General features: G+C 39.3%; 1 protein-coding gene across 1 annotated transcript in view; it reads left to right on the forward strand.

Moving 5' to 3' along the window:
• The first annotated feature begins 5,002 nt into the window (after positions 1-5,002).
• The window catches only part of ELF5 (E74 like ETS transcription factor 5), a 39,814-nt gene continuing 31,276 nt past the window's right edge, over positions 5,003-13,540 (forward strand). Inside the window, exons 1-2 of the mRNA XM_054971826.1 lie at positions 5,003-5,091; positions 13,051-13,178. Of these exons, the coding sequence (XP_054827801.1) occupies positions 5,090-5,091; positions 13,051-13,178 (130 nt within the window). The 5' untranslated portion in view covers positions 5,003-5,089. The remainder of the gene's footprint in view (positions 5,092-13,050; positions 13,179-13,540) is intronic.

Consider the following 13,540-nt stretch of genomic DNA (forward strand, 5'->3'; position numbering starts at 1 on the left):
ATTTCAGAACATCAATAGTATCCTGGGAATTAGGTGGGAAAGGAAGGTAGAGTTGCATATCATCCACTTTTTGGTGACACTGCAGCCCAAACCTTCTGATGGCCTTTCCTAGTGGCTTCATTTAAATATTAAATAGCGGAATCCCTCAGGCCAACCCTGCAGAATCGCTCCAGCCAATGGCCAGGAGGCAGAGCAGTAATCCCCCAGCACTACTTCCTAAGACATAGCGAATAGCCATTGATTGTTAAAAAACATTTTTTGCTACCTTTCCAACCAAATAGGGTCTCCAAGGTGGGAAACATCAAACATTAAATATTTCAACATTAAAAATGTTTAAAATAAAGTCTATATACCTAATTCAATAAAAAAACTTATAAACAGACATAACACAAAAAATCAGGGAGGAGGTCAGTAACAGTTATTGGGGGTATGCCAAATAAAACAAAAAAGTTTTCACTTATTCGTAGAAGACAATGTGGGAGGGAGAGAGAGAGAGAGAGAGAGATCCTCCATCTCTTAGGGATGTTCTAACCTTTTGACACCATGACCAAAAAGGCCCTTTCTTGAGTTGTGACCTGTCTAGCCTCAGAGGGCAGGGGTAACTGAAGCAAAGCGTTCAAAGATGCCTGGAGTGGATGGGTAGGTTTATATGGGAGAAGGCAGTCCTTAAAGTTAAACCATATAGGGCTTAAAGGTCAATACCCTGAATTGGGCCAGGGAACAAATATGGAGGCAGTGTAGATGGAACAAGATTGGAGTGACATGGTCCCTATGAATCACTTCAGCCAACATTCTGGGCACAGCATTCTGTGCCAACTGTAGCTTCTGGACAGTCTTGAGAAGCAGCCTTACATAGAACATCTTGCAGTAATCTAATCTAGATGTTACCAGCGCATTCGCCACAGTGACTAAATGTTCCCCCAGGAAGGGCCACAGCTTACTCACCTGCTGAAGATGATGAAAGGCACCCACAGCCACCACTGCCACCTGTTTATCCAACAGGAGGCCTGGGTCCAGCAGTACCCACAAACTATGAACTTGCTCCTTTGGACAGGATATAACTCATTTCCTAGAACAAACCTCCCCCCCCCCACCCACTCCAGTAGTAGCAACTTTGTTTTGTTGGGATTAAGTTTCAATTTGTTAGCACTCTTCTATTCCAAAACTGCCTCCAGGCATTTCTTCACAGTTTCTACAGGCTTCCTGGGATCTGCCAAAAGCACAAGATAGAGCTGTCATCTGCATATTGGTAGCAACTCAGCCTAAATCTCTAGATGACCTCTCCCAGTGGCTTTACATAGATTTGAAAAGCATGGGGGACAAGAAGGAACTTTGTGAAACCCTGTAGTCTAGAGGACCTGTAACCTAGAGGCCAAGGGGCAGAGAAGTAGTCCCCTGGCACTACACCACACCTTCAAGGTAGGACTGGAACCACCATATGTCCCCCCAGTCCTAATCCCAAAAGACTGTCCAGAATGTTACCATGAAAGTCTAGGAGAATTAAGAGGGTTGTACACCCCCTGTTTAATTCCTAGTGCATGTCATCCACCAAGATGACCAAGACCATTTCAGTTCCATAACGAGGCCTGAAACCAGATTGGAATGGATCCAAACAATCTGCTTCATTCAAGAATGCTTGAATGTCCTCCTCAAAGAACTTCATTTAGCCTTTTCTGAGCCTACAGCGAATCAGTTTTATCATGTTATCTAGAGTTCTAATGTTATGAAAAAGGTATACAAATTTTCTACTGTCCACATCATCATAATTTCATAAAAACTCAATCATGCCTTCTTTAGGATGCCTCTTTTTCTAAACTAAAATACCCAAATGTCTTCTTAGGTAGGTTTTCTAGTCCATTGATTATTTTCACAGTTCTGTCCAGCTTTATGATGTCTTTTTAAAATGACATGACCAGTGCAATATAGCTCCAAAATACACTATTGATTTATACAAGGTCATTATCATACTAGTTTATTTCCAATCTCTTCCCTAATCATTCCTAAATAAAAATTGTCTTACTTATAGACAGAGAAGTGAGCTGACATGCTTTATCCTGGATAGTCACATCAGTACCAATGTGAAGTTAGGTTGTCTATCTGTGGCAGCATGCACATCTATAAGCAAATATTTTATTTGCTGTATCTTCATATATGCAAACTGAGATCTCAATTAACTGCTGATACATTTTAAGGACTGTCAGTTCCAGACTTTTGCTTGAAACAGCACAAACAGAGTCACAGAACAAAACACGTACAATATGACTACAACATTTATGCAAATACTATTTATTTTATTTAGATGTATTACCCTCCTTTTCCTGAGGGCTTTTGCTAGAATGTATACATTAAAGCAACAATTCAACAAAATTAACAAATTAAAATACCCTTTAAATATCCAGCCAACATGAAGCACAGTTAAGCATCAGTGTTTTCAATGAGACAGAATAGCATGTGCCTCCCACTGAAACCAATAGGACGGAAAAAGTTCTTAACTTAGACTAGACTGTGCCGATAATACACATGAATAAAAGGTTAAATATATTTGCTAAATCCAGCTTTTAAAAGTAATCTGTTAGACCTTACAGAATATGCTCAGGGTCATACTTAAGCAAATCATAACAACAAAAATCCAAAATCGTGAAACACACTTGAAAAACACACCTGTAGTCCTGCTATATAGTATGGGCATGATCCAGCCAAGCAAAACATGTTTAAATCTTGTTGATTTTGGTGGCAAAGTTAAGCAGGTGCCAAACTCCGTTACGCTAAAGTAAATTGAATGCAAACCTGCTTAACTTTGCCTGGATCATACCTAGGGTTGCTAGGCCCTCTCAACCTCCCGGTAGGAGACTGGCTCCTAGCACTTACATCTGGTGTGTGTGTGTGGAGGGGGGTGCACACAAAGCGCTCTCACAAGCACAATGATGTCACTTCCAGGAAGTGACATCATCACACGGCCCCTGGGAGCACTCCCACGCTCTGCAGGGGCTCAGATTGAGGCTGCTGTGCATTGCGGGAGCACTCCTGCCTTCCACAGCGGCCCAAAATGCACCCTTCAGCTCAAATTGGGTTTGTTTTGGGCCCATTTTGGGGTGGATCAGGCCCATTTTGAGGCACTGTGGAGTGTGGGAGTACTCCTGCGCTCCACAGTGGCCCCAAATGGGCCCAATCTGTGCCAAAACAGGCCTGAAACAAGCCCAATTTGGGCCAAAACAGGCACGTTTGGGGCCGCTGTGGAGGGCAGGTGCACTCCCACACTCTGCAGCAGCCCTGATCTGGGCCAAAATGGGCCCAATCCAGGTGGCTGCTGTGCACAGGAGTGTGCAGCGCTGCAGGAGCGTGCACAGAAGATGCGCCCCCTCTGCTGGCCAGGTAAATGGGGCAGGGTGTGGGGGCGGGGTGGGGGATTCCCCCACCCCCACCAGGGATCTGGCATCTCTAATCATACCATATGTTTCTTTTGGGGGAGTGGGTGGCAGTGGACATTGTAGTTACCTCACTGATAACTTTAAAATGGTGACAAATTGAGCGAACTTAAACCAATCTACTTAAAAGTAAGTTGTATGTCAGTCAATGAGGCTTAATCCCAAAATCTCCTTGTCTTTAACTATAAAACACATTATAATTACTATTCTAAAGATTTGTGGCTTTGGGATTTAAGAACCTAAAGAGGGAGGAACAAAAAGAGAAATGATGTTACAAAACACAATGATATCAAATAGCAGAAGAAAATGCAATCAAGAAAATTACAGGCAACATACACATAGTGAATAATTAATAACAGGAAAAAGAAAAAGAAGGGAGAAATAAGTGGGAAAGGTAAAAAACAGCAAGAACAAAAGACAAAAACATACCAACAAGAAGGGCTTTCCAAATGTCTGCTAGTTTAAAAAATAAAAAAAAAATTAAAAAAAATGTCTGCTAGGGTGTGTACAAAATTATTTTGCTATACAAAACTACGAATGAACAAGTATTTTATAGTCAGAAATTGAAAGCCTCCATTACTAACAAGAACAAGAATTGTGTGAAAGCAGAAATTTGTAATGACTTGTATATCCTTAGCCATGCTTCTGTGGCATACAAAGGGGAGAAAGAATTGACAATGGTGCATTTCTCAAGCATTAAAATGTTTTTCATATCACATGCTCTATACACACAGTAATTCAAGTGCGACTAAGATTGCGCATTTACTTGAGAATAAGTCCTACTGGGCACAGTGGAAATTTCTTTCAAATAATTTCATAGTTTACAGGCTTTTTCAGTCAACTGCAATACTATTGAAAGAATTTCATACGTTTTTTGTACTAATGAGTTCTGAAAATAGGCAACTCTGTGCTTCCCCATGTGTTGATTAGAGTTTTCCTGAAAAAACTGAGAAGATATGCTTCCCAATTCAAATGTATCTTTTTGCCTAGTCTGGAGATTCCACAGCTTTTAGCTAAAGCAATAGAGAGAATTGTTTTCTTTTGGGTGGGGAATCTCACCTCTTCTTCCTACTACCTTACTCTGAAAAATATGTTCCTCTCTTATGTGATTTGTTCCCTGCTGTCTCACACCTTACAAGCGGCAACATCTTTAAAAGCAACTCATCAATAACTCCAGGCTCACAATCTGAGAACCATTTTCCTGATTCATCTAAATAATAAATCACCAGTTTCTTTGTGTTACATGGTCTATGAGGGAAATCCGATAATTCCTTAACAGTGAATAATTATTTTGTCTTTACAAACCAAATCCTAGGAGAAAAGTGCAGCCATCTTGTCCATCTCCTATAGTCTCTCAGATATGAAGAGAAGGAATACTTTTTAAAAAAAGAATAAAACTAAACATTTCTGAATTTAAGGATTATTTCCCCTCCTCCTTTCAGCTGTGTCACACAGTATATTATCACTGCCATCAAAGGGGGTGTGTATAGGAACCTGAAAAACCAAACAGACCTGTTTGCAGAGTGTTCCATATATCGCAGAACTGCAGGTGGCCCTCCTTCCAATCCAGAGTATACCTCACACAGCTAGAAAGTCTCTTGGATTAGAAGAACTGCGCTTGGATCTAACAAACTCTTGGGAAGAGAATAAGCAGTCCCAGCTACATGTAAGTTCGTTTATTTATTTAGGTACAGGGTCTTTAAAAATATTCCAAGTTGCCAATGTAGTCTGGTGTTAGTAATGTTAATTAATGTGGTACTTGTCAGTGGTGTGTCTGCCCTAACTGTAACACTCTGGAACTTGACAAAATAAATTTGGAAAAGACACATATGTGTTTCTCAGCTGAACTTCTATTCAATGTATTTTAACAAGTAAGAACAATTTATGCCCCTGTCATGTAAGCAACTTGGCAAGTAATTGCTAGCATGACATTCAAACTAACTTGTATAGTTCTTCAGATGCTAAAGAACATATAAAATACTTTTTTAAAGGATTGTCCTTGCCACTGGTCCCTGAGAATAAAATTTATTATATATTTATAAAAGCAATAGCAGCAAATAATGAAATCTTGTTTAACATAACATCTAATGCAAGTAATCAGGGCCCAGAGAATCAGAAAATAATTAAGCCTGCCACTGAGATTAAAAATAAGTATACACCGATCTCTGTTTTTGTCCAGAATTGACTCTGTAAATCATGTAAGTGGAGGGCATTTCTCAGCGGTAGTATAAATGTGTAATCTTTTGTGTTGCTGAGACCTCTGGTGGTGGTTGTCGATGAGAAACCTTTGTGGACATGCATGATTTCTATCTTGAATATGGAGAAACTCCAAAGAAAAATGCAGATCAATATCTGAAAAGAGCATTACTTGAATATATATAACTGGTATGTTCTCCGCTCTGGGCATTCAGCAACAAATAACTGAACATTTGCTAACTAAAGCAAGAAGAAAGGAGCTCTCTCCCTCAAGTTTTAATACACACACATCAAGGAGTTTGCTGCTAAACTGATTCTGTGATATTGAGTAGGTGAAGTTCTACTAATTAGAATGAATGGTTTTATACCAATATTACCAAATTTATGAACTTTTAATTCCAATTAATTTTAATGGAAAGATGGGAGCTCAGTCTTAATTCTCCCATTGAATTTAAATAGCGTTTAACTGTGGCTGGATTCTGTGCTTTGTCTCTTAATCAAATGCAAAAATCTTTTCATCAACCACGATAAAAGTGATTATTACAAGTTCTAAAGGAGATTGTTGTTGATCTTGCAAAATTATAATCTTCCTTCATATACTAAATAATTTCATAATTAGCCTAGATAACTCAAAAATAGTGTTTAAATGCAATGTGCAAGTACAATTCCAAGCAGAAGTATAGCCTCTTAAGTCCAATGGATTTTAAAGCATGTAACTCTGTATAGTACATTACTGCTAGTGTAGCAAATTCATTTTCTGCTCTTTCTCCCCTTCATTTCCTTGTTTATCTGTAGTTGAAATACCATAATTGTTCATAGATCTGATTCATTGACTTCTATGGTACTAGCTTTCTAGTGCTGCATTTAGATTCAAAGTGTAAGAAAATATGACTGAGAAAAGTCCCAGTACAAATCATAGGTCTGCTTAGTTTATGAATAGATTGAAATTGCATTTTAAACAGAAGTGCAATCCTAAACAGACTGGAGTAAATCTGTTTAGGATTGCACTGTTAGTCTTAGTTAATTACCAACATTATTTTTTCAAAAATTACTTTGTTAGTAATATAAATGAGGAGTGGGAATGGAGGTTGTATTCTTTCTGGTTTATATCTATTGAACCATTATTCCAGTGTAAAGTTTTTGCAAATTGAACAATCAGGTGTCAGCTTTTTTCACAGACTAGACTTGTATATATCAACTTTTTATTTTTCTTAAAGTAGATTTAATTGTCAACTGGTAGCCATAAAAGTATGTAGAATAACTAGTAATTTTACTCTTGTAGAATTAAAGATTACAGCTGTCAACATTTTTTTTAAAATTGTATTAAATCTAAACACAGAAAGGTACTAACATAATCCTCAACAGTATTTTAAAGAGAAGATTGCATCATCTGTTTTACGAAAGAAACAACTACAGTATAATATCTGAATTTATATTTGGACCAAATCTCAGATTCCTTACATCAATGAAAACTTTCCCCTGTTCTTGAAATAGGTTCCTTTTTTTCTCTGCTGTCTCAATCTGTCAATACAAGTCAATTTTATTAGTTGTAAAATATTTCAACCTCCTCCTTCCCTAGCCAGTATTTGACATAAAGATCATTTGACTTTGACATTCAGTTTCAGTATTGGCTGAAACCAGCTAGTTTTCTAGTGTTTAATTTTCATATATACTAACAGCCACTTTAACAAAATGCAGAATTATAATTAAAGGATTTTGTGGAAGATCCTACTATATGTCAAATCTTTGATCATTCTGATTGTTTTGATCCCAAAGGCCCTGGCCTTATTACAATGCCACCACAAGTGATAGCCTTGTGCACTGAGAATTTTGACACCTGCATTTGCAGAAGTGACGTTTGTTTTAATAATAGTCATCAACAGAAACTTCAAAAAAATGAGATTAAGAAGCACTTGCCTTGAATATAGTGGACTAGAATTTGTATCTGGGGAGGAAACAATCACCTTAGTCTAAAACCACAATCAGGAATTATTGGCAGGCTTATTTACAAACATAGATGTTCCAGATGATGAATCTTGGTTCATTCTGTTCCATCTTCTGGTTCCTTCGCAAGGTAATTTCTCAGATCCAATCTCTGTTCCAGACTGATGAAACCCAAGAAATAATTTAATTTCTATGAATATTTGCCAGACACATTGCTAGCTTCATACATAGAACGTTATAGGTTGTTTCAATAATGGTGTACCGTAAATACTGGATGGCAAATCAACAGTGCAGTTCTCCCTGCAAAACTCCGTAAGAAACACCAGCAGCAGAGTCCATTCCTTATAGTCTGGCTTAAGGTACTTCATTTTGGTGAATATACAGAGCCTGAAACTGGGCTTGTGTGAGTGACTCATATATTTGAGACGATCCATTTGGCATGTGAAAGCTTCATATTAAGTTGTTTCTTATCAGCCAGATCTGTGAGTTAATCTTCTAGACATCTGAGCTACCATTCTGAAATTATTCCACAGTGAAATGGTTAACAAAACACTCTTTGTAGCCTCTGGCAGAATGATTTGCAGAAAAGTTAGAAATGAGGTCCAGTAACACCATGTCCTCTGTTAATCAAAATCATTTACTGTCCAACCATTAGCCTACTGAAACATACTATGTGATTAAACAATTAATTAAAGACATTACTATATAAGTTAATAAGGTATTATTTTAAGTCTTATTGTTATATCAAAGGATGCCCCCGGCCCCGAACTCACCTGGGGACGGTGTTTGCAGGCACGCGAGGCCGGGGGAAGAAAGCAGGAATGGCCCTTTGCCGGCCCTGCTAAGAAGCTTGTTGCTGGGAGGCGCAGTTAAAACTTGCACAGCTGGCCAATCAGAGCAGCCGGCTGTGAACAGCAGGGTGGGAGACGTTGTCTGACCTGAGTGAACAGGTTTTCACTCAGGTCCTCCCTCCCTGCATATAAAGCAGGGCCGGTTGAAGCGTCTTCAGTCAGCAACGGAACAGCGATCCCCACCCACCCTCTGCGTGTTTTCAGTCAAGAATAGTAAGTTACCAGTTGTATAAGATAGGATATTGGGGGAATGGGATGTAAGAAGGCACTAAAGTTATAGTTGCATCAGTTTATTCTGCGTGAAGGGTTTGTATCTTGAAATTATATAATTCCTTTGTCACAACTTTAAGTGGGGCGTTTTGGGGCGTAGGCCACCGATCCCTTGGGGAAAACAGGGCCTGCGTGCACTGTTTTCCCTGTAGATGGGGATCTCCGTAAGGGGTCTGGGACCAGGCTTGGCAGTTGTAAGCTCAGCTCAGGGGCCAACAGAGCAAGCCTGTGTCCAGGTGACGGGGGAATCACTCAGAGGCTACCGCCCAGTGTGGCTCCCTCAGCCATCATTCCAGGTTTTTTTCCCCTTCTCAGCAGGCGTGCTGAAAGGGTGAGGAGTCATTGACTGGCAGGCGGGTCAGCCGATGTGGGATCCATGCCCTACGCTGCCATGACCCCTACATTCTGTAATCAATAAAGTTGTGGCCTGTTTTTTCCAAACCAGCGTCAGCGTGTTATTTACCTGCTGAGAGAACCTGGCCGTATCAAGCTGGGCACGCAAACTAACTTTCATGATATAAAATAAAAGGTAATATAAATGTCACATTAAAATAATAACAAAGGTAAATAGACCACTTTTCTTCAAAGATAGCATTCAGTTATGAGGGTGCATTAACTTTCATAAAAGTACTCCATTACAAGTTGTTTCTGTATTTTTTCTGACATTTATAATAGAGTGTCACTATGACAACAATTTGAGGGTGTCCCATTAGTGAAAGAAGAATAACTTTTTGCACAATTTTGCTACTGAAAATCCCCAAAGTGCTTTTACCCACCCTGGGGAGAAGTTACAGAAACCTGTCAGGTTTTCCAGCTTGGGGTGAAATTTTTGATGGGAAATAGCATAAGAGATAATTAAATAGCCCCTCATGCTTGTTGTCTCCTTTAAATCACATACTCACAACAGTTGTATTCTGGAAGGCTCCCATGTTTTTATCATCCTGCCAAATGATTTGTTCTGGAAGGCTTTAAAAAAAAACGAAACAGAAAGGGTGGTAGTTTTACTTTTAATGCAGTTTTAACGTCTGTGAAACACCTTGGGTCTCAGTGAGAAAAAGAGAACATAATTGAAGGAAATAAATAAATAACATTTATTTTTAAAAGTCAGTGTGAAAAAGAATTACATGTAATGTCACTAAACTTCGAAATCCCTCAGCACAGGAAATAAACTGGTTTTCCCATTAGCGAGTTATTTGGGTGTTTTGGCTGTAGCCAAATGCAATTCAATTCAGTGAGATCAGATATCTATTTTTGTCTCATTCCTTATACAAAACACATATTAGCAAATACTGATTTGGGGTTACTAGTAGTTTCCCATGGCAACAAGTATTCAGAAACCACTTGGATAACTTGAAACAGCTGTGAAAGCAAATATATTAATTAAATTTAAGATTTGCAGTCTGAGATGGCAAAACTTTCACACAATGACTTCCTTTTTGCACACAGCCATTTAGTACTTGCATGTGAGGAAAAAAAACATGTCAGGTGGGTGGAGATCTATAGTTTCAATTGTTTTGACTTTATAATTTGAGGGTCTCGGTAAGGAATGAGTAAGGCTCTTCCCAAGAACAATTTTCTCCTCCCTGCCAAGGCATCAATAATGCGGTTGGAAAATTGATGGGCCAAATTCCAAAATAATATTTCCCATGAAGCTGCAGCTCTATGTACAGGCTTTCATTTCAGGCTCAGGGTTTATTAACTTATCTTTATGGTGTTCAACTCAAGTAGTTGTTCATTGTTTCCTGCAGCCTGTATTCATTTGCTCACGTATACATTTATGTTAAGGTTTTGTTCACCTTAAATATACCCCTTGTCAAAAAGTCACCACCTGTGTGCTACACATTGTTTCCTTTTGCCTTCTATATCTCTGATGTCCTCACACAAAAGGATGTGAGAACCATGCATACTGCTCTAGGTTCATTGGAGAAAGAATGGATAAAATGAAATAGATACATAGAATATCTGCATGATGTAGGGGAGCTGTCGATATTAGGACCCACCTCCATGCATGGATATTAAGTTTTCATCCTTCAGATCTCTTCCACATCTCTATCATCCTGTGAGAATTTAAATCAATGGGCTTGAACATTATATAAGCAGTTTCAGATGCTAGAACAGGGAAAGGAAAAACATACATGGAACACATTTTGCACTGTGTTTCTCTTGTTGTTTTACTCTGGCATTTGCTATGGTTTACTTGCTGAAAAAGAGGAACTGAAGTTCAGTCCTACCGAAAGTTCTGTATTTTTTGATTGGCCTAAACATGATAATTTATAAAGCTGAGCTAAAATAGCCTTTGTCTTTAGAAAATATTTTCAGCATAAACAAAATAATATCTCCTTTTCAATTATTTTTGGGAAACCTTGCAAAAATTTGTGCTTATTTGTTTAATTTGCCTTCACTTTCCTTCAGTGTCAGTTGGATTCACTTGTCCTTAGGAGGGAACCAACTGGGATCAGAGCAAGGGTGTGTGTGTGGCTGAGTGGGTGTTTAACCCATCCCCTGCTGTTTCCTTCTAAAAAATCTAAGACGATAACTTCACAGAATTCTCAGCATCTCATCTATTGTGGTCCATAGAAGAGATGGGCACAAACAGAAAAAAAACCTGAACATGATGTTCGTTGTTCGTTGCCATCCACGGACAGGGACTCATGAACAACCATGAACATGGCCCTGTTCACGAACATGTTCATGGTTGGCTATTTGTGGGGGCCAGCAGGCTCTCCTCCAGCCATCATCCAAGTCAAGATCCCCACTGCACCACTCTCAGAAACCTTACTTGAGCAGGCAGCAGGAAAGGTACCAATAATAAATAATAGCTTGGCCCAGAGCCTAGCAGCAGCCCTGGAACTTGAAGGGGTAGATCCCTATCCCACCACACACAAAGAAAATTCAAGCTCCAATGCACTCTCTCTATCAAAATGCCAACAGCAGCTGTTTTCCCCTCTCCAAAGCCAGAGCTGGGAGCCCCCTTCCCCCCTGGTCTTTGTTCCCTTGAAACAAATTTGGAGCTCCACATTTGAAAGGAAGACCTGCCTATCAAGCTAAATTTGGCTTAGATTGGGGTTTCCAGGGCAACAGCAGGAGTTCAGACAGAGTTCAGACAATCACTGCCTAAGTTACCAAGGGAATTGATTGCAGGTGCCAGACTGTCTGGCTTGGCGAACAACAACGAATGAGGCTTGCAACAACCACCTGTTCGTTTAGAATGGGGCCTCATGAACAGCTTGTTCACGAACAGCAGATTGGGCTGTTTGTGGCTTTTTTTTTGTTTGTATTCCTGTTCGTGCCCATCTGTAGTCCTTAGTAATATCATTCCACAGGCAAATCTGATTACCCATGTTACACAATCTTTATGTGAGGTGGATTGGCTCATTTGATTAAACCAGGATGAAGGGGGAAACTAACTGCTAGAGGGAGAGAATGGCATCATAGAAGCAGTTTCCGGGAAATCATAATGCCAAAAAGTAGGGGGGAGCAATGGCTATTGGTTCCTCATTCAATACTGATTCCAATGCAGGCTGCATGACACATCATACACCATTCCTGAGGAACTACCCTCCTAAGTGGCTTTTGAAGAGGTATCAGGTACTACAGAAAGAAAGAAATGTAGCAAAGATTCTGTCTGAAAGGATACTTATATTCCTATGAATATTTGCACAACTTAAATATTTTTCATTATATATTTAATAACAATAATAATAACATTCAATTTATATACTGTCCTTCAGGGCAACTTAACGCCCACTCAGAGCAGTTTACAAAGTATGTAATTATTATTCCCACAACAATAATCACCCTGTGAGGTGGGTTGGGCTGGGAGAGCTCCTAGAAGCTGTGACTGACCCAAGGTCACCCAGATGGCTTCAAGTGGAGTAGTGGGGAATCAAACCTGGTTCTCCAGATTAGAGTTCTACACTCTTAACCACTACACCAAACTGGCTTTCTATTCCATTATAACCAATCATTTTTATCCATCAGTTGAAAGTGGAGAATATTTTACACAGACCTTGGTAATAAGCATGGGTAGTTGTTCAGCGTGGTATACCCTGATCTTGTCAGATCTCAGAAGCTAAGATGGGTTGGTACTTGGATGGGACACCACCAAGGAAGACTGAGGTTTTCCTCAAAATTGAACATATTGTTATTCTCCATGACAATTAAACCACTTTTACTATTATTAACTATAGTTGGATCAAATGACCACTAGTCTGATCTTGATATATCAAACATAGGGTTATTTAGCACTGCTGACCATAGCAGCCTATTAGGAAACTTTTAAAAATATATATAGTATATGTAGAGTTTCTTCATATGGAATGAAGGTGTGGACATATTATACTAATAGTAATATAACATTTTAGGATGATGCTGGACTCAGTAAACCACAGTACTTTCCTGCAAAATCCAATGCTTTGTGAATCCTTGATGTCTTGGTCAGAACTCTTTGGACCAGCTGAAGAAAACTACTTCCCATTTGATCACCAAGCAGGTGGGTACACAAGCCCTTTGTTAACTGTGTTTTAAGTTAATGAGTGCTCAACAGAGTAAGTATCACCTGCTGTTTCTGTTTAAGAATTTGAGTCTCCCCATAAACACAACAAAACAGACTGGACAGAAATAAAAAGTTTCAACTAATATGACACGCAATTGATAGGATATTTTGCAGACAGATTTTGAGTGTGACTGGAGTTACACTAGTGAAGGTAAATTTCCCTACCTCCTGACTGTCTCTGCAGCCTTCTATGCACCTTGAAATTGTGCTTCTGCACATCAGTGGACTCGAAGGAACAGTACAGGGAGAAAACTAGGCATCTGCAACAAGAACTGGGAATTAGCAAAATCATAATTCCA

This window comes from Eublepharis macularius, chromosome 2 (genome assembly GCF_028583425.1).
Source record: "Eublepharis macularius isolate TG4126 chromosome 2, MPM_Emac_v1.0, whole genome shotgun sequence".
Taxonomy (NCBI): Eukaryota; Metazoa; Chordata; class Lepidosauria; order Squamata; family Eublepharidae; genus Eublepharis; species Eublepharis macularius.